Source organism: Equus quagga, chromosome 12 (genome assembly GCF_021613505.1).
Source record: "Equus quagga isolate Etosha38 chromosome 12, UCLA_HA_Equagga_1.0, whole genome shotgun sequence".
In the NCBI taxonomy this organism is placed as follows: Eukaryota; Metazoa; Chordata; class Mammalia; order Perissodactyla; family Equidae; genus Equus; species Equus quagga.
Genome location: NC_060278.1, coordinates 38,458,109 through 38,477,702, shown reverse-complemented (window position 1 = coordinate 38,477,702; position 19,594 = coordinate 38,458,109). Strand labels below are relative to the sequence as shown.

The 19,594-nt window shown below is 36.2% G+C and overlaps 1 protein-coding gene across 1 annotated transcript in view; it reads left to right on the top strand.

The window, feature by feature from the left end:
- The window catches only part of AHCTF1 (AT-hook containing transcription factor 1), an 87,133-nt gene that overhangs the window by 60,010 nt on the left and 7,529 nt on the right, over positions 1-19,594 (top strand). Inside the window, exons 22-33 of the mRNA XM_046678290.1 lie at positions 808-952; positions 1,030-1,161; positions 1,851-2,001; positions 2,434-2,584; positions 2,896-3,003; positions 5,833-6,025; positions 7,579-7,782; positions 8,446-8,860; positions 10,661-10,778; positions 12,923-13,020; positions 15,442-15,650; positions 17,401-19,237. Of these exons, the coding sequence (XP_046534246.1) occupies positions 808-952; positions 1,030-1,161; positions 1,851-2,001; positions 2,434-2,584; positions 2,896-3,003; positions 5,833-6,025; positions 7,579-7,782; positions 8,446-8,860; positions 10,661-10,778; positions 12,923-13,020; positions 15,442-15,650; positions 17,401-19,237 (3,761 nt within the window). The remainder of the gene's footprint in view (positions 1-807; positions 953-1,029; positions 1,162-1,850; positions 2,002-2,433; positions 2,585-2,895; positions 3,004-5,832; positions 6,026-7,578; positions 7,783-8,445; positions 8,861-10,660; positions 10,779-12,922; positions 13,021-15,441; positions 15,651-17,400; positions 19,238-19,594) is intronic.

The following is a 19,594-nucleotide window of genomic DNA, read 5'->3' as shown; positions in this document are numbered from 1 at the left end:
CATTCTACTCCCCTTTATGCCTTGAAAGTTTTCAGCCCCTCCAGAAATTCTAACTGCTAGATTATCATCGACCTTAGTGTATATCTTTCAATGAAGCCATTTTGTTATCTAATTAAATATATAAACATTATAGGCTTTTTTTATTGGTTAATTTGTTAAAATTATAGTCACTGTTCATACCGTTTTTAAGCTTGCTTTTTTTGCTTAACAACATATCATGAGAAACTGCGTCATTTAATGACCTCATTGCCCACAGAAGGACGCCTCAACGCCCTCACATGGTGTCTAAAACTGTCTTATTTGACCCACTCAAGATTTCCATTCACATCTTGCCGTAGATCAGCCAAAATCTTGTGTTACTAAGCTAAACCCTTCACCATCCCAGAAACACAGGATGCTTGTTTACATCTATAGGCCTTTGCTCAATTTTCTTTTTCACTTTTCTCATGCTGAGTGTCACTTCCTTAAGAGCCTGGCTTTTCTCTGTCGCACCACACTAATCTTTCACTTCTCTCCAGACCACGTTAGTTTTTTGTCTTCTTGAACTCCTGTGTGCTTACTTTGCTTTCCTATTATTTTACACTTAAATAATGATGCAGAACAGCATAAAATTAAATCCTTAAAGATGCCTTGTCTTCGTGTTGACATTAGCGAACTTCATTGTGCAGGGATTAGTATTCAGTGCAGTTTTAAAGTACTTTTAAATTACACGTAGGAAGTATCTTTGAGATTCTTTAGATGGATTACTTGCTTTGCACATTTCAAATAGCTTTTCTAAAACTAAACTTGGATAAATATTGATTTCAGGTGTATGGTTGAGGCCTGGAGTTTACTGCGACAGCATTCTACTAGCTTGAATATAGAGGAGTTACTAAAGCACACGTATGAAGTCTGTCAGGAAATGGGCTTAATGGAGGATTTACTGAAGTTACCATTTACACACACTGAGCAGGTAATGACTTAGCAGTATAAACTTGTCAGAAATTGAGGGTAAGTTAATGGCTTACTATGCTGTTTTGTTCTTCCCAGGAGTGTTTGGTGAGATTTTTGCAGTCCAGCACCAGTGTTCAGAATCATGAATTCCTTTTAGTTCACCATTTGCAGCGTGCCAATTACATCCCTGCCTTGAAGCTGAACCAAACTCTGAAGATTAATCTTATGGTATAAACTTATTTTATTACGGGGGACAAGAGAGTAAGGAAAACTGATAACTTTGTTACATAGGAGCTTGTGGTTTGGTAACCACTGGGATTTATATAATCTTGAGCTTGGAGAAGTCTCTCCTTCTGTAGAAGAACTGGGAACAGTATATTATTACATATCTGATTTTTTCCATGTGCCGTTTCTGTTTAGATATCTGCCCACAGTCTTAACAGACTAACCACTTCACATAGGGAAAATGAGAGGAAGACATAGAAGGCAGCAGTGGGAGTTATAGTGCAAAGAGCATGGACCTCAGGGGTCAGATTGATTCTTAATTTGCTCCGTGTGCTTGGAACACACTCTCTGAGCCTTGGTTTCCTCATCTGTAAAATGACAGTATCTCTCTGAGGATGCACATAGGCATACATGAAGTAGCGTGTTGCCTGACAGATGTGGATGCTTAGTAAATGATCCTTGTTTTTATTAGTTGTGAAGAATCAAGGCTGGGTGGGAGAGACTTGGAATTTATTGGTGGGTAGGGATTAATAAAGCAATTAGGTGTGTGTATAAGGTCCTTGGTTTAAAAGAATAGATGTGTAGGGAGGAGGAAGATATTATTCATAATAATATTTTAAATGGTAAACGTATAAACATAGCTCCTAACATTTTTGAAGATTAAATTTTTACCTATGTGATATGTTCAATAGAATGATCGTGATCCTCGTTTGCGGGAGAGATCATTGGCTCGAAATTCTATATTAGACCAGTATGGGAAAATTCTTCCTAGAGTCCAGCGAAAATTAGCCATTGAGCGAGCTAAGCCTTACCATCTGTCAACGTCGTCAGTTCTTCGAGAAGGTAAGATTTCATTGAAAAATATCATAAAGTATTGGGCTAGAAAAGATCCTGAATGATTTCCTTCTGAAAGCATCGTTATCTTGTATCTAGCTTACTTTTGCTTTGATTCATCACAGTGGTGCTTTTTTTTACTGGCCACCGTGCTCCAAGAAATAGGAAGCTTTCTTGGAAGTTTTTACAGCTTACTTAATAATGTAGTACAGAATATTTCATTTGAAGACTCCTGTCCAACTTTTAGAGAACATGTAGAATGTTTTCACCATCTCCTAAAAGCCCAGTTGTTAAATTTCTGCATAGATGTTGCTAAACCAAATACAATTTGAACTACTTGTATCTTGTGATCCATGTTTTCCAATCACTCTTTCATATTAATCTTCTATTAAAATCCTGGTGTTAGAGATGAAGTTAAATCCTACATTCTTCATTTTACAGTTTCTAGACCCAAACCCTTATCAGCAGTTCCAAAGCAAGCTGTAACAGGGACTGTGTTAACAAGATCTACTTTCATCAATAATGTCTTATCTAAAATTGGAGAAGTTTGGGCAAGCAATGAACCTAAAAACAGCATCTCAGCCTACAGCAGGTACGTTTCTCTTACGCCTGTCACAGTCCTCTGCTTGTTGTTCTTTCCTGGGCCTCGGCAGCGTTCATGTCCAGCCTTAGAATTCATCAGCGTATGTAAAAAGGAAAAACTCTTTCTTATTGGCTACTTTTCTTACAAGAAGAATGTTTTTTGTCTTTAAATTTAAAAGATTATGTTCATTGTTATTTGTGAATGAGCAGAAATGTACAAAGTAAAAAATGAAAGACCTCCCCTGCCATCTTCCTCCAGCATTGTTAATTTAATGCTCTTGTGGTACATAATGAAAAGTCAAATATTTGTTTTCTTTGCAGTTCTAAAATAGAAGACCCATGTCCTATAGTGTACTCTCTCCCAGAGCCAGAGCCACCTGAGGCATTTGTTGGAACACCAATTTCAAAAGCATCAGAAAAAATTTCTAGGTAGGAATTTATTAAACAATTTTTTAAAGGCACAATGTTAGACAACAATTACACTATAATTTTTCATTATCTTAAAAATTGTACAAATATTGCTTTAAATTCTTAACTGAGTTTTTAATGCTTTTTAGTTTTTCAATAACTTGGGCAGTAGCATAGTAATTTTAGGAAATTTTACATCAGCTGATAGTGTACTTACAATTTTTGCTTACTGATTTCAGACTGCTTAGAGAAAAGAAGCAAACTCTGTTTTATTAAAATTATGAGCAAAATGTACTGTTAGCTTTCTTTAATATAATCTTGTTGATTGATCCCTGAAAGAAGGTTACTTTTATAATTCCTAGCTAATCCTAGTTGGCGCATTGAAGCTTTCTCCTGTGCAGCAGAACCTACTAAAATGTCTTAAGTGCCTTCAGATGCAGTTGTCCTTTTACATCTTAACCTATGGTATTAGAAAAGTCAACAGTTAAGTTGAAGTTTCATCCAAGATGAAATTGTCATTCTAAGTATTTATTTTATGTAAGATCATTGCATAGTTGAACAGTGTTCAACAGCAGAGAACAAACAAGTGTCTCTTAATGTATTGATTCTTTGTCTTTAATAATATGCCCGTGATTGTTGCAAATTTCTGATAATTTACATTTGATCAAGAACAAAATTACATTATTTTATGGGAATAAAATTATCTGAATTTATGGTACTAAGAATAAAGTACTCAGAATAAGTTGATAACTTATAAACAGTTGGGACCAAAGCTGTTTATGGTGTACATAATGGACACGTTTTCAAAGCTTGACAGGATTTTCCCCTTTTTTTTTTAATTAGATTGAGGTTGTTTTCCTTTAATTACCCTCATGAGATAAGAAGAAGATTGTTTCAAATAGAAGTCATTATTACTGACGTTGTTTTCCTACCAATAGTTTTAATTTTTTTCCCACAAGTCACCTTTTCTTCGTCCCTTCATACTTTAATAGACCTAGGGTTCAAGAAGGGAGCAATAATAAGTTTTAAGTCTTGCCTTAAGGGTCTAAAGAAGTGTTACGGGAATCCTTTAAAGCCAGTGTTAACTCAGATGGAAGACAGCTGATCGAGTGTGAATATTTACCTTTTATAAAAATCATTTTTGTTCCCTAATTCTATATTTTCCAAACTGGTTTGCATTGGTGGGTAGTAAGTAAATTCAATGGATTGTGACTGGCATATCTTTTAAAGAAGTAGAATAGATATGTAAGTGGGCACTGCATATAGTTAAGACTAAGTGCTTTTTTATATAATTTATGTTTTGTGTATGTGTATAATCTAAAATACATTACTTATTTGGATCACGGTCAAAAAATTGTTCAGGAAATCCTAAGACCTAAAGCAATATTTTCTTTAGAAAATATCTTAATAAAAAGTATTTTGGTAGTTTTTTTAAGTATAATTTAAATATGTCAAGTCTTGTTAGTATAAAAATTTTGCTTTTACTCAGTAGGTAGCATTTGTTGCATAGGCCCTGCTTTTGAGAAGCAGTCATTCATAAATGGGCACCTTAAACATAAATGTTACCACAATGCAAGACGTTTACCAAAGTTTCTACTTGGGGTAGCCCAAAATAATAGTGAGCAAACAGTTTACTAATACAAAATTTGAATAGAAATGAGATATAGAAGGAAAAGAAGAATCAGAACAGACAATAGAGAAAGAAATGTGTAGCAGACTGGTTGGATATTTTGGTTTGGTGGAAGTCTCATAGCTATGCTTAGTACAGAATAACAAGTAGGAAGACCCTGTATGAAGAAAATACTTCCTGTAAAAATTTCCCCACTGGGTAATAGGTTGAGTCTTAAAACAGCTATGATCTCTTGTTGGTCTGCCACTCCTGACTGGGAATATCTCAATTGAACATAAAGGAGAGAATGACAAGGAGGGCACAGTCAGCAACTGGAAGTTTTTCTTTCTGGGTACCAAAACATGCTACACTTTCTGGTCATTCTCAGCTGGCCATATAGGCATTTTAGGGAAAAGGTATTTTTATCACTAGAAAATATAACCATAATATAGACTTCTTATTAGGAAATTAAGAAAGGAGTGACCTATGCAAATGGTACATCAGAAATCATAACTTGAAAATTTTACTTTTGAGTTTAAATTATTTACCTGTAAATTAAGTTTTTAAGCTATTTGGACTATGCATGCTTAATACAAATTATTAATGAGATCAGTTTTATTATTTGATATGAACTGGGTCCAGGACACTATAGAAGACCATTCAGTAGAATCTTGAGATTCTATTTTGTAGCTAACTTCATTAATTTGAAAAAATTAACATTTTTTGTTGTCGGTCAGTCTAGTCTTTATTGTGATGAGAACCATAAAGGTAAAATAAACCAGTATTCATTTTGTACATTACATGTAGGTGAAAGGAATTTTTACACATTGATGAAAATGGATGGTAGCAAATGGGTTGCTGGGGAAGCATTGCCCCTTTTTCTTTAGTATTTTGAATCAGTAGTAGTTTATCTTCATTTGAAAATAAATGTCTGGCACATAATGGGGGCTCAGTAGATATTGGTAAAAAGGAGGGAGGAGGACTAGAACTCCTTTGTTTTGGATAAGTTGTTACCTGCTGCTGCTTTTCTTTTTAGCTACTGAATTAATTTTCTGACTTTGAACTAATGATGGCATTACATTAATATTCTTAACTGAATTTATATTTTCATGTGGTTATCATATTTAGTAGTGAATCTAGAAGTTTGAGTAATTAAATGGCATACTAAATTCTTTTGTTTCTTCAATAGAACTCAATAAGTTACCAGGACTTTTCTATTCATATGTATACTCTGATTACAGACTGCTGGATTTGGTGGTTCATCCTGTCGCCCAGCCTTCTCAATGTTTGGGGTTTATTCAGCAATCCCCGACAAGATCCCCTTTGTACCTAGCCTCCAGTTCATTGCCAGTAAATTCACAATCAAAAGTATCACAACAGAATACCTCCAGGGCTTCAGAATTACAGTTACTTGAAACTCCTCTCGTAGTGAAGGTGAGTAGTACATATCTAGCATTCTTAGAGAAGTTAGGAAGTTCTTATTTTTCAAGTAGCAAGGAGAAATAAGCTATCTATTACTGATATCTCTGGGTAATCGATGGCTTTAAACCTTTTTAAAAAAAATTTTTTTGTGGCTGTCTTTCCAAAATGCTTACTGTATTGTTACATCTTTTTAAACAGACTTCACTGAATTTACCCTTTTTGCTTAACTGGCATTGTACTCAAGGTTGACAGTTATGTTGTTGTCGTGAAAGTAGTCCAAGGCTCTGTGTGGTTATTAAAGGCACCTTTATCCTTTGAAAAGTGCTTTCGTGTTCTTGGGTTTGCTTTTATTTTTAACTTCATTTCTGGTACCATTTTGCTGTTATTTCTTTTTCTATCAAATGCTTTTTAGTTCTTAGGTTTATTTTTATTTGTTTTAATTCTGACTTCAATGAAACTATAAACTGTTACTCCTTACTACTATCAGTATATCTGTCTTTAAATTGCCTTTTCCTCTACCCTCTCTGAGAAACCATAAAACTAAACTTGTGACGACTGATAATAGTGGCCTTTTACCTTCCCATTGTCAGAATGTTTTTATGTATCTTATCCCCCAGCTCCTTATCCACTGTTTTGGATTGAATCCCAGAAGCTTTCTTCCTTTTTTTTAAAATTGTTTCTGGATATCCAGCATTTACAGTGAGGCCAAGGAATTCTTAAGTTGAATAAAAGATACTTCAGTAAATGCTAGTCCTAAAATAGTTATTTTTAATAAGTAAAAAGAAGATTGGAAAGAGTATTAAGTTCCTGACATTTAATATCCAGAACAGTATTTCTCAGTTTTTTAATCTATCCAAAAACCAGTCACACTTTATATTCTCTACAGCTAGGTTCAAGTGCAATTAAACTGGAGAATAATTTTGTACCTGCTACCAAAAACAATCTAGAAAAAAAAAACCAGTATAATATTGTAACGGATCTAATGAAATTGGACAGTCTAATGGGATCCAGTAATCTTTTTACTAGTCCTTTAGAGGAGAAGTTAAGTGAAGGAATTATTTCTACACTAATTATTTTTATTCATTATGGTAAATCTTCAGAGGATTCTTATAAGTAATCCAGTTACTATTAGATTTATGTGATGAGATTATATTTTTTCTAAAACATTCTGAAAGTCAGTCTCATTAATTTAGATTAGTCTGCTATAATTAAGCTAGGTTCTCTTCAACACACACTGTCATGTCTTTCACTTAACTAAAGTTTTCTAAGCAATAGTTAAATTATTTGTATTATCTCTGCACTTTCTTAAGTTAAACTTAAACTGGGAATAACCAAGGCTTTTAGAATGATAGTGGATGCGATTTGATGTTTTGTGGCCTTACATATAGAAAGCTCTAAGGAGAATTTTGCATTTTCTTTCAGTAACTTGTAATAAAATTTTTTGTTGATGTGTTTATTGGAGATGAGAATATAGCCACCATTGTGACTGAATTGACCTTGTCTGTCCTTATGTAAGTGCCCTTTACAAACACTAATGGTAGAACTCTATTTTTTCTTTGTCATAGAAAGCTAAAACTTTGGCCATGTCAGTTACTTCCTCTGGATTATCTGACTTCACTCCTCAATCCATCCTAAGGTCTGGTCTTCGAGCAACACCTTTAGCATCTCCCTCTCTGTCACCTGGAAGGTCTCTTACTCCTCCTTTACGACTTAAAGAAACTAGAATTTCATTCATGGAAGAAGGCATGACCGTGAAATGGACTTCTGGAGTAAGTTTGATAATAGTTGTAATGAAAAAGACTTAATAAGAATATATTAGCTCCTACAAGGAAAAAGTTAAATCAGTTTATTTAAATAATATCACTATAGATTTTTGTACACAATCTTACAGTCATGAAATCAGAAAACGTTGATTGAGAAAGAAACTTTAGGGCATTGGCTAAACCAGGCCCATCATTTACCAGTGAAGAAAATCAGACTCAGAAGCACTAAGTAAATTCCCTGTAGTCAAATAGTTGTTTGGTGGCAGAAATGGAGCTAGAATCAAGACTTCCTAATTCTTAGTCCGTGTTTTTTTGTTTCGTTTTTTTTTAACCTATATTGTGTTCCTTCTCTTAAGTTCCTAATTGGTTGTCTATTTAGGAGGGTATGGCTTCAGAGCTCCAGAGTCCATTTGGTGATTATTGGTCATCTTGCCTATTCTGTGTTAGTCTTTTGGAAATACTGACTTATACCAGTTAGGGAAACATTAACAACCATTAAGTTTAATCATGTATCTGAAGAGAATGGATATAGAATAAGCAAATTTTGATTGAGAAGAGAATTTGGAGGAATACTGAACATGGAAAGGGTGGGTATGATTGGGAGGATAGCTTAGACAGGACTGTGATTTTTATTGGTAAAACTGTTTTTCAAAACCTTCTACTTAACAGGCTGCAGATGACAGCAAAACAAAAATATTTGTTACTACACCTTTACATGAATGTGGAGTTCCAGCAGAAACTGAATGGCTGAAGAACAAAGATAAGGCAATATCTTTTTCCCTGAATAGCCCTGAAAAGGATCATCAAGAAATGGATGTGAGGTCACAGGATACCCCTTCACAAAGTTTGGAGAAACTGGATATGAGCAAAGAAAATAGCAGTATTTCAACCAGGTCTGACCAGACTACCTTGGAGTATCAGGATGCACCATCACCAGAAGACTTTGAAGATATTTTCATGGCCACGAAGCCAGCGAGCTCTTCCACTGAACTAATTCCTAATTTAACTGAACAAACTGAGAAGGACAGTGATAACGATGTGTTTGAATCAGAAGTAACTCCTCCAGACCTGGAGAAACAAATGGGTAAGAACTCATTTCCAAATATTTCAAAATGGCAATTGATGTTCCTCAATACAATTTGTGATAGAATTTTTTCCACCATAAGAAAAGCATCAGGGCTAAATAATTGCGTGATCATGGTCTGCTAGGTTTTAGACACAATACACGCATCTTAGTCTTTCCACTTACAAGTATGACCTACTTACACTGTTCCATTTGTTTTAAGTAGGTGTGAGATTTCATGGGCGGAGAGCTTATGTGTGTGCTTTTTTTATTTGGAAAAGAACAGTAATGTTTAAGGAAGAAATGTTACATGCCAGTCTGACTTAAGGTGTTCCTGTAGCTGTTAGAAATAATAGTAATACTGACTTTATAGACTAGACTATTATAATTTTTAACTTATCCAGTAGCCTCAACTTTCTAGAAAGCTGTTCAGAAACCAGGAAGTTCATTCTACTCTCCATCCCTACCTCCGAAATAATCACTGGACAATCAAAATAAATGTCCAAAGCCCCAAGAATTTATTGTCTTTCTTTATATTCAGTTGATATTGTCCATCAAAAAAACTTTGAGCCCCTAATGTATGTGTAGTGGGTGGGTCCAACAGTGAGTGAAGTAGACGTGCTACCTGCCTGCATGTAATTTAGAGCCTCCTGGACTATCTACACAAACAAGCGCTTAGAACCTAGTTTGAGAAGTGCAATGCTGGGGGACATGGAAGGGACCAGGGTTACACCAGGAAGGGGAGAGACTTGGCTTAGAATTGCTGGATCAGAAAACTTAGTCTTTTTTTATCTTTCTTACGCCTGCACGGTTCTCAACACTTATTTAAAGGTAACTCCTAACTTTAAATTTGTAAAACCAAATACTTATATAAAAATCTATGTCATAGTGTTTTCTTTTGGGAAGTATTTTCTGCCTAAGCTAAACCAAGGTTTCTTAAGGTATGAGTCCAGTGAAGGTTGGGCTATGATGTCTGTATTTAATAAACATAGCATTATTAATTGCTCTAAGAATTTAGGACTCTCCTCATAAATAGCATATGTCTAGAAGTTTACGTTACTCTTTTGATGTGCTGTGTTCCATGTTTGAATGATAAATGTTAGATGAGAATGTTCATGGCATGTCTTTATTGCTTATTCCTAAAATGATTAGACAGTCTCAAATAGAAATTATTCTTGTTTTTGTGGGAGGTTATACAGCATAAACTCTAGAGTAAAATAGGCTGGATTTGAGTCTTACCTACTTAGTAGGTCTGTGATCTGGGATAAGCAGTGTAACCATATGCTTCTCTTTTCTCATCTGTGAAATGGGTATAATAGTACCTCCACTTTGGATTTTTTTTTTTCTCCCCAAAGTCCCCCGGTACGTAGTTGTATATTCTTGGTTGTGGGTCCTTCTAGTTGTGGCATGTGGGACGCTGCCTCAGCGTGGCTCGATGAGCAGTACCATGTCCGCGCCCAGGATTCGAACCAACAAAACACTGGGCCGCCTGCAGCGGAGCACGCGAACTTAACCACTCAGCCACGGGGCCAGCCCCTCCACTTTGGATATTGAGGATTAAGTTAGTTGATATATGTAAAAGACTTTCACAGTGCCTGTTAAGCCGAAAGTGAGAAGTGGTCGATTAAGGGGGGCTCTTGAGCTAGGCTCAGAGAATTAGGAGGAACTGTTGTTGACAGTCTGATACCAAGGGAGTAAACCTAAAAGTACAAAAAAGCAGACCCAACAACTTGTTAAAAAGTTGTTAAAGTCCAAGACCGTGAGTATCTGTCAACATTTAGCCTAAATAATTGTAAATATTCTTAACTGTATGATTTATAGGCACTTTAGAAGATTCAGAAACAAAGGATCTCTTAGTTGCCGAGGAGGCACTTGCAGAATTAAATCACTTAAGCCACGTTAAAGGAGTTGAAGCTTCTCTGCAATCATTCCATGAAGGGTAAGTTTATAGAGAAAATTTCAAATATTAAAGTTTAGTGAAACTGTGAACCAGTAGTAAAATATTCTGTGTATAGATTAGCTCTTATTTAGATCTTTAACATTACCATTTTAGTAATATTTTGTTCTGAAAGAAGTGTGTTATTTAGTAATCATGAAATCTTAGTATGATACTAGACATTTCCTAAGTATACAGAGATATAAGTTGAGTCAGAACTCTTTTATATTCTTTGGTGATTCTATTTTTTGTTGAAGACCAAAGGTTTCACTCAACAGCCATGCGTTCCTCCATGCCCTCCAGTTTTCATTGGTTTCAGAATAATCAGGTGTGAGTCCTCTGTAGCACCAAGGTGGAACATAGGGGAGGCGGCTCAGGCAGTTTTGTTCCCTACCATTTGGTTGACATAAGACTAGCAAAGTTTTTCTTTGTTTTTTGAGGGTTTTTTGCTTGCTTTTTTCTTTATTTTCCTGAGGATGATTTGCCCTAAGCTAACATCTGTTGCCAATCTTCCCCTTTTTGCTTGAGGAAGATTTGCCCTGAGCTGACATCTGTGCCAGTCTTCCTCTATTTTGTATGTGGGTCCCCTACCGCAGCCTGGCTGACAAGTGGTGTAGGTCTGCACCCAGGAACTGAACGCTGGCTGCTGAATTGGAGCACGCCAAATTTAACCACTAGTCCACGGGGCTGGCCCCAAGTTTTTATTTGTTTTTTAATGACTACTTGAACTATTATGCTCCCAATTAGTTTCATTTAGCATTTGCACATTTAGGCAACGTACTAGATAATGTGAGGCAGTGCTACTCAAAGTGTGGTCTAACAGATTGGTGCTAGTTCCCGAACAGTTGATGTCTGCAACAAGATAAATAGCTTGTAGTAGAATATAAATCAGTCCACCACTTTCTTTATTGAAAGTCAGCTGAACTAATCAGTGAAGTAATTGATTCATCTTCTGGAACAAGTTCCTTATCTCATTGCAGGGCTGGACACGTTGCTCATCAGCCCTTTGAGTAACACTATTGTAGAGGATACAAAAAAGTAGCAGCTTCAATTATAAAGTAGTAGTAAGGGTACTCTACTAAGATTAACCTGTATAACCATGATAACTTAAGTCCTGAGATTGACTTCACAAACCACCCACAAAAATCAGTATCCTGGTAGTCACCTCCCACACATTGATCTCAGTCATACGCTTCACTTCCAAGAAGGGAAACCTGGTTAGTTGGAGTCTGCTAGGCTCTAAGGAAGAAGCGGGAGAAAACAGTATGAAAGGATTATTCAGATTGTTTTATTGTTTAATTCTAATATTCTTTTGAATTTTAACGCAAACTAATAATGGATAATTGCAACAATCACAAAGAAAAGAGCAGTCTCGTGACGAGAATTTGTGGTCATCAGTAATAATCTAGGTGAATATTCACCACCTTGGCAAGCTAGTTCCTTTTTAAATGTACGCTTATTTGGTTTGTGGTTCTTAGTTATCCTTACCATAAATATTGTGATTGAGGTAAGTCTTACAAATATGCCTGTAAATTAATATGTATATATTCCAAATACATGCTTTTTCTTGAATTTACTTTTTACCTTTATTTGTCCCCTTTTTAAAAATCATGCTTTGGTTGGGTTTGGGGGAAAGGCCAGCTCAGAATAGGAAGGGACCGCTGCCAACATACGTCCAGAACTTAAGTTCATCAAGTGGGTTAACACAGGTGCCGTTGGTCTCTCTGAGTCGTTTACCATACTCTTTCCAGTTGCCGTTAAAATACTGAACCTGATTCTACTGAATATATAGGAAATACTCCATATTTGATAGACTTATTTGAAGAATTCTGGCACAGATAATTAAACGTTGGTGTGAGTGTGGTTTATCTTGACCAGCATTTTTAAATCGTTTTATTTGTAGTTTAAGGCTATGCCATTGTTGCCAACAAAGTAAAGTGTTAGAAAATAGGAAAAACAATAATAGCATTACTTGTTTCTGAATTCACCTGTAAATTTTATAGTGTTATTTAAATGAACTTGCATGGTATTAACGGAAGGTTGGTTTTCGTCAACAAAATGACAAGTAGGAGAGGGAGTAGGGCTGAAGCAGGTTAGAGCAGATGGGGTCTGCTTACACATTAAAGTGTGTATTTCTGTTTCTAAAGGAAAAGCCTCACCCTGAAGCCCAAGGTACCAGTTTTAGACGAAGGACTAGTATCTGTTGAAACTTGCGCCTCTGCAGTTAGAGCCGGTGACGATAAATGTATGTATTATTTTGACTTTAGAATTATTTCATTTAGTGTTTTAAGTAAAAAGTGTTCTTTTCTTAGAAGAAAAGAGTCTCTAATCCAGGTGTTTTTATCTCGCGGCTTCTTTTCTGGTCAGCTTCCCTGGCTGGCAGTAGCATTCTAGGGAGCTGCATCAGCTATCGAAACAGTGGGTTGCTTGCAAGCCCCTCTGTGGTTCTAATCGTGAGTCTTAGAATGGTTGGTCTGGACATACTTTCCTTCAGATCGTCAAAGAAGAGCAAAGTGAACGACCAGTCCCCAGCCAGCCTGCGTACTTGCCTTTTGATCTTCTGGGACTCATATCTACATGGGGCATTTTTAATTTTTATTCTGTATTTGTGATAATTTAAGGGCAATATTGGCTTTTTATCATTAGAAAATAATCACAAATGACTAAATTTACTCCAGGGAAATGAACAAATAGATGGAATTCATGATTTTTTAATCTAATGAACTTTTTTTGGGGTGTCTCCTCTCAGATCCTGGCTGTACAGAGATGAGGATGATGTATTTTTCTCAGTGAGCTCACAGTTGATTTGGGGGAAAGCAGACACCTTGAATACTTATGCCCAGACCTTGTTTAAACATTTCATGTGAGGCCATAATAATGCTATGTGATGATGTCAGTGCTGTCTGCCTCTAGAGCCCATGCTCTTCACTGTTAGACCCTTCTGCTGTCACATTAGGAGTAGGGCTTAGGACAGGCTTGAATAGACCTGGTTCTTTCCCCAGGATGAAGAATGTAATAGGTGTTTGTTGTAAAATAATGAGGAGAACGTAGTCTAACATGTAAAGTAAAAATCTCCAAAACCTAGTTACCCATTTCAGGATCCATTATTGACTGTCTAAAGAGTCTTTTTTCCTAAATTTGTGTGTGTGTGTGTATTTTTCCCCATATGTTGACAGAGGAGATAAGTATGGTGACTGAAGAGTACAGAGGCTTGAGCCAGACTGCTTGGGTTCATAACCCAGTTCCGGCACTTATGTATAAAACTGTGGGCTGTACCTTGGTTTCTTTATCTGTAAATATCAATAGCTTTAAGTGTTAATAAAAGCTTAATAACTGTTAGCTATTATTATACATTATCATCAAATTTACTACTATCAAAAAAAACTTTTTTCTTCACTTAATATATTTAAGACATTTTCTCACATCATTAATACAGATTAATCCTGTCCTTTTTTTATGGCTATAGTAGTATTCCATGGTATGGATGTTCTCTGATATGTTTAACTAGTTGCTTATTGGTGAACATTTGGGGTGATCACTATTCTTGTTTGGTTTGCTGTTTCGTTTCTGCAGTGAATATTCTTGTGTACGTATCTTTGCATATTCTATGTCAGTATTTCTGTTGGGTAGATTCCTTAGCATGGATTTGCCAGGTCAAGGAGTTATACAGAGATTTTTATTTTATTGTTTTCTCCAGTAACGATTGTTTACTGCTTTCATACACTGATCATTGGAAGGTAAGGTACATTTTTTCCCATTCCTCTTTGCCAAACTGACAGGTGAAAAACTTTTCATGTTGTTTTATAAGCAGTCTTTATTAGGGATATTAGCCTCATTATCTGTTAAAAGTGTGAAAATATTTTTTCCTAGTTGGTCTTTTTAAAAAAAAAAAGTTTGTTTTTTATTTATTAGATTAGATTCATCTTTTTCCCCCTCCTTGAGGTGTTTTGGGTTTTGTGTCACTCACAAACTCTAAATCCAAATATGGCCTATGAGTGTAAATGATATAAAACTTTGGCAAAGAGGAAGGTGAAAGATAAGGAGGAATTTGGAATTTTTATTAATAAGGCTGTCCATCCGTCTGTCCATGTCCGTCCCCCTCAACCCCAAATTTTTTAAAGTGGTAGAGTATATTTGTGGCCATTTGGATGGTTTCTGCTGAAAGTGAGATATCTAGTCCTTGTCACAGCTAGATCAAAGCCCAGATTGCACGTCCCCTCTGTAATTCTATAATGGCTCAGCAAGGGTAGCTGGTTGTACAGTAGTCACCAGGTGATCATGATTTTCAGATTAATTTAATGAAGAACAAACGTCTGAACTCCTCAAAGCAGTTATCATCATACTGAAGTTGCACAATAGGAGCAAGAATTATATTCCAGTTGAGAAAAACCAATGTTGTCATTTTTAAATGTAAACTTTGTGGAAGGCAAATATGTATTGTTTAAACTGAGTGATTGGATCCTGAAGAAACAGGATTAATATGTAAATCCTTATAGGCTTTTCGCCTTTAAATGTTAGAAACTTTTTGGCAAATATGACAATTTTTCAAGGAAGTATTCTCAAGTGCGATATAGCTTTTCCCCTTCTGTTTGCTTCCCAAATAGTGTATCTATCTTTTTCTCTTTCAGTTTAGAACATGAAAGGTTAACTCTCGTTTTTCTTTCAGCTGTGCCCGGCATCCTTGGTGATAGTAGCAGCTCTGGGCTCGTTATCTCAGAAGGTCCTGTTGTCTCTGAACGTAGGCTTGACCAGGAAGTAGCGCTGGGCTTAGAAGAAGATCGTGCAGTAGAAGTTGATGTACTAAAAGCAAGTGTTGACTTACCAGAAGAAAAGCCTCCAATTTCTGACGATCCTCCTAATACTCAAGAAATTCATGTAAAAAAAATGAATTTTTTACTTCCTTGTCAGTCTTTCAGTTTTGGTTTAGTTAGGTTTCAAACCATAGTTCAAACCTAAAGTATTCATTTATTTGACTGGTATATAAAAAACTCTTTATAAAAATCTTTGTTAAGAAAACATAAGCGTATAAGTATTTTGTGGAATACAAAAGAACATATCCTTTAAGTAAGAAATTGTTTTTCATGAAAACCAAAAGGGTGTGTTAAAGATATCACAGTTTTAACAGTTTAGTTTTTGTTTAGTATCTGGTTCAAATAAAAGTTCTTTTAGCCATGAGAAAACAGATACTAGCTGCTTCAGAGACAAGTGTGATGCTAAAACTGTTCAGAGCTTGTATTTGAAAACAATTGAATACAGTTAAATAGGGTTTTCCTCTCGTGCGTACAGTCATGCACCTCATGGCAGAGTTTCAGTCAACAGTGGGCCAGAATGCATAGCTGACGGTGGGTCCCGCAAGATTAGTACCATAGAGCCCAGGTGTGCAGTAGGCTACACCGTCAAGGTTTGTGTGAGTACACTCTGTGATGTTCACACAGTGACAAAGTTGCCTAATGATGCATTTCTCAGAACATAGCTCTGTCGTTAAGGGATGCACGACTGTACTTGTGGGAGAGTGATATTCAACTGGTTGGGGTTTAATTTCTATACACTCCAGAAAGAAATTTTTTTTCCGGAATTTAATGATTTATGGTTTCTGAAAATTCCACCAAATCTCTTTAATTATCATCAGGCAACTTTTATATGATAAATGAATTTAAGATGAAGAAAAACCACCTCTTCTCATTATTTATAGAAATTTGTATGGTATTTGGGAAGTTTCTTGACTCATAAAAATGTTGTGGTTCTCCATATTCATTTTCATGAGTATTCTCATTGTGAAATAGATGGATAAAGTCCCTAATCCTTCAGCGGGGAAGCTAATAAAAACCGTGGGCATGGTGTAAGCGGGAGTCCTCATTTCTGGATCTTTCCAGTCTTTCATCTCACTGAATGTTTGGGGAATGGAAAATGTCATTGTCTAGGTGGGTGGTAATGTTCTACCTTCTTGGTCAGGAGATCTCTCTGTTACTTTCTGCCTCCTCCTTTTTCTCCCCTTCCCTTACCAAAAGGTAAATGCAAGGACCATTCCTTCTTCCACCAAACCCTTGCAGGAGAGGTACTGAACTTGAAAGCCTTAGGAATTTCATGGTTTATGCAGCCCCAGCAAAGGGAAGAGGATTGAGTCTAGCCCAAGGGAGCTTATGTAGGTGAATTCTTCTTCAACCTTATGGGGATCATGCTGTTTAGAAAAAGTGTGGTTAGTTAGGTAATATGGGGTTTATCATTAAAACACAGTTTGGGGGTTGTTTCTTTTTCTCCGGTTAATTTTTTTTCTTGGATGAGAATAGAATAAGTCCTTAATTCTTCTCACAACTGTTAGCATCATAATAATTTTCAAAGTTATGTTAAGACTGTCTTTTTTAGCCAGAGAAATGTGGAATTTCTACTTTAATTCCATTCAGAATCTCAGAATCTTTTTCTGTCTAATTATTTTGCCTGAGTGAGAAAATCTGCTTAAATGGATATTTTATAAAGTAAACCCATAAGTATATGCCATTATCATATTTAGCTTATGTTTAACAATTCATACACCACAAGTGAGATGGTCATTAAAAAGCTTTATGCTTTTGGTTAAAATAAATATGTACATTAAAATTCCTAATTTCGTATCTTTAATTCATTTTAGGTGATTGAACGTGAAGAGCTGGAAGTTCAAGATTCAGGACAAGAGGCTAGAAGTCTTTCATTTAATGAGTTGTATCCCTCAGGAACTCTTAAGCTTCAATATAATTTTGATACCATTGAGCAACAGTTTTGTGACTTGCCTGATAATAAAGACTCTGCTGAGTGTGACATTGCTGAAGTAGATGGGGAACTTTTTGTGGCTCAGAGCAACTTCACCTTGATTTTGGAAGGTGAAGAAGGAGAAGTAGAGACGGGTGATTCTGCAGCATCTAATGTGTTAGCTAAAGCAGCTAACACAGCACCTGAGGAGAAACACGTATACAGTGGGGAGAACGATAATCATGGACATGCTGCAAGTCTGCCATCTGTCATAACTAGTGATCACGAGTCCCAGAAGGTGGAAACATTACCATATGTGCCTGAACCAATTAAAGTAGCAATTGCAGAAAATTTATTAGATGTAATTAAAGATACAAGAAGTAAAGAAATTACTTCAGATACAATGGAACAGTCTATTTGTGAAAACAGACCTTTAATAAGCCAAAAGGTAATGTGTTCTACCAAGTTAGTCAAATCTACATGTAAGACTGTTCAGGAAGCAAGTACAGTGACTATAAATGTCAGCCCGGTTAATGACATGATTTCCTCCAGAACTCGCACAAGAGGACAACGTGTCCGAAACCTGAATGTCAGATCAGCACAAGAGGAAGAGTCAGCAGACGTTGCTGCCCCTGAGCTGCTGGGGCTTTCAGTTACCAAGAAAAGTCGGAAAACAAAAGAAATCTCCGAGGCTTCTGAAAGTGCCTGTGCTGATGTCAAAGGAACATCTCAAAACCAGCAAATACCTCAAAATTCTGTTACTCCTAGGAGAGGAAGGAGGAAAAGAGAAATTAATCAAGACACATTGGAAAGTATTAATTCTATGGAACAAGGATTACAGGTTACTCCAGGTAGAGAATTAAGAAGGTTAAAATCATCTCAGCTTGTGGAACCTGCAACTGAAGAAACTTCTTTTAGAAAAGAAGTTAACCTTTCATCTGTTACCAAAAGGACTCCTAAAAGAGCTAAAAAATCTGTAGAAAATCAGGAAAGTGTTGAAATTGTAAGTGATCTAAAAGTTAGTAAAGTAGCAAGTCCTGGCAGAAGTACCAGAAAATTAAGAAGTGCTAATTTAGAAGCTTCTGAGAAAGCAGGATATGAACAAGCTGGGAAGTCCATTGAACAGCAGCTGCCTACTCAACACAGCAGAAGGGTTCAAAAGCGAGAAGTCGGTGCGTCGCATGTCGAAGACGACTCTGAGCTTGAGTCGTCTCAGTTGACTCTTCGGGCAGAAGTTGATACGCCTGCTACACCCAGGAAACGCGGTAGACCAAGAAAAGTTAATCCGTCTCAAGATGTAGGATCTGAGGCTGTTAAGGAAGTGAGTCCCAAGAAGAGAGAAACTCCCAGCATCCCGAGGAGATCTACAAGAAACACCCCGGCTAAACATGACAGAGCTGACGTTGGAAAACCAGCTTCAGAAAAATCCATTTTAGTGCCAAATGAGGAACTTGTTCCAGTGATGAGCTCTAAGAAAAAGCTTACAAAAAGGACTGAGAATCAAAGCCAAAAACATCCATTGCACTCAATATCAGAAAAATGCGTGGATGAAGAAATAACACGCAAAGAACCAAATGACCAAGAAGAAAAATTACTTGTCACAGCTGCTTTGACTAAATCTTCCCGTAGCACAAGGACTAGATCTAGCAAGGCCATCTTGTTGCCAGACCTTTCTGAACCAAAAAATGAGTCTTTTTTATTTTCTCCTCCTTTGTCAAAGGTTCCAAGGAAAGAGAAAGGTACTTTTATTTCTATTCAAAGCACAATTTTCGTCTCATTCAGAGTCTTCAACATAAAATTCTATTGTTTTAGGCCCGATTTGATTTAAGGCAGTAATTGGTTATTTCTCCTAAAAATAATTTGTAGTTACAGGGAATTTCTCCCCCCCTCCAAAAAAAAAATAATGGTAAAATCTAAAGATTTTATAGTTCAAAGTTCATTTTTAGATTAAAGAATTTTCTGGTTCATTATGACTTTTTAAATCTTATGTCACTTGACATAGGTTTAATTTTTTAGAATAGTATCATTTCTCTTTATTCTGCCCTTACATCATAAGTGACTTAAATTTACTTTCTCCACAAATAGAATCAGCATTT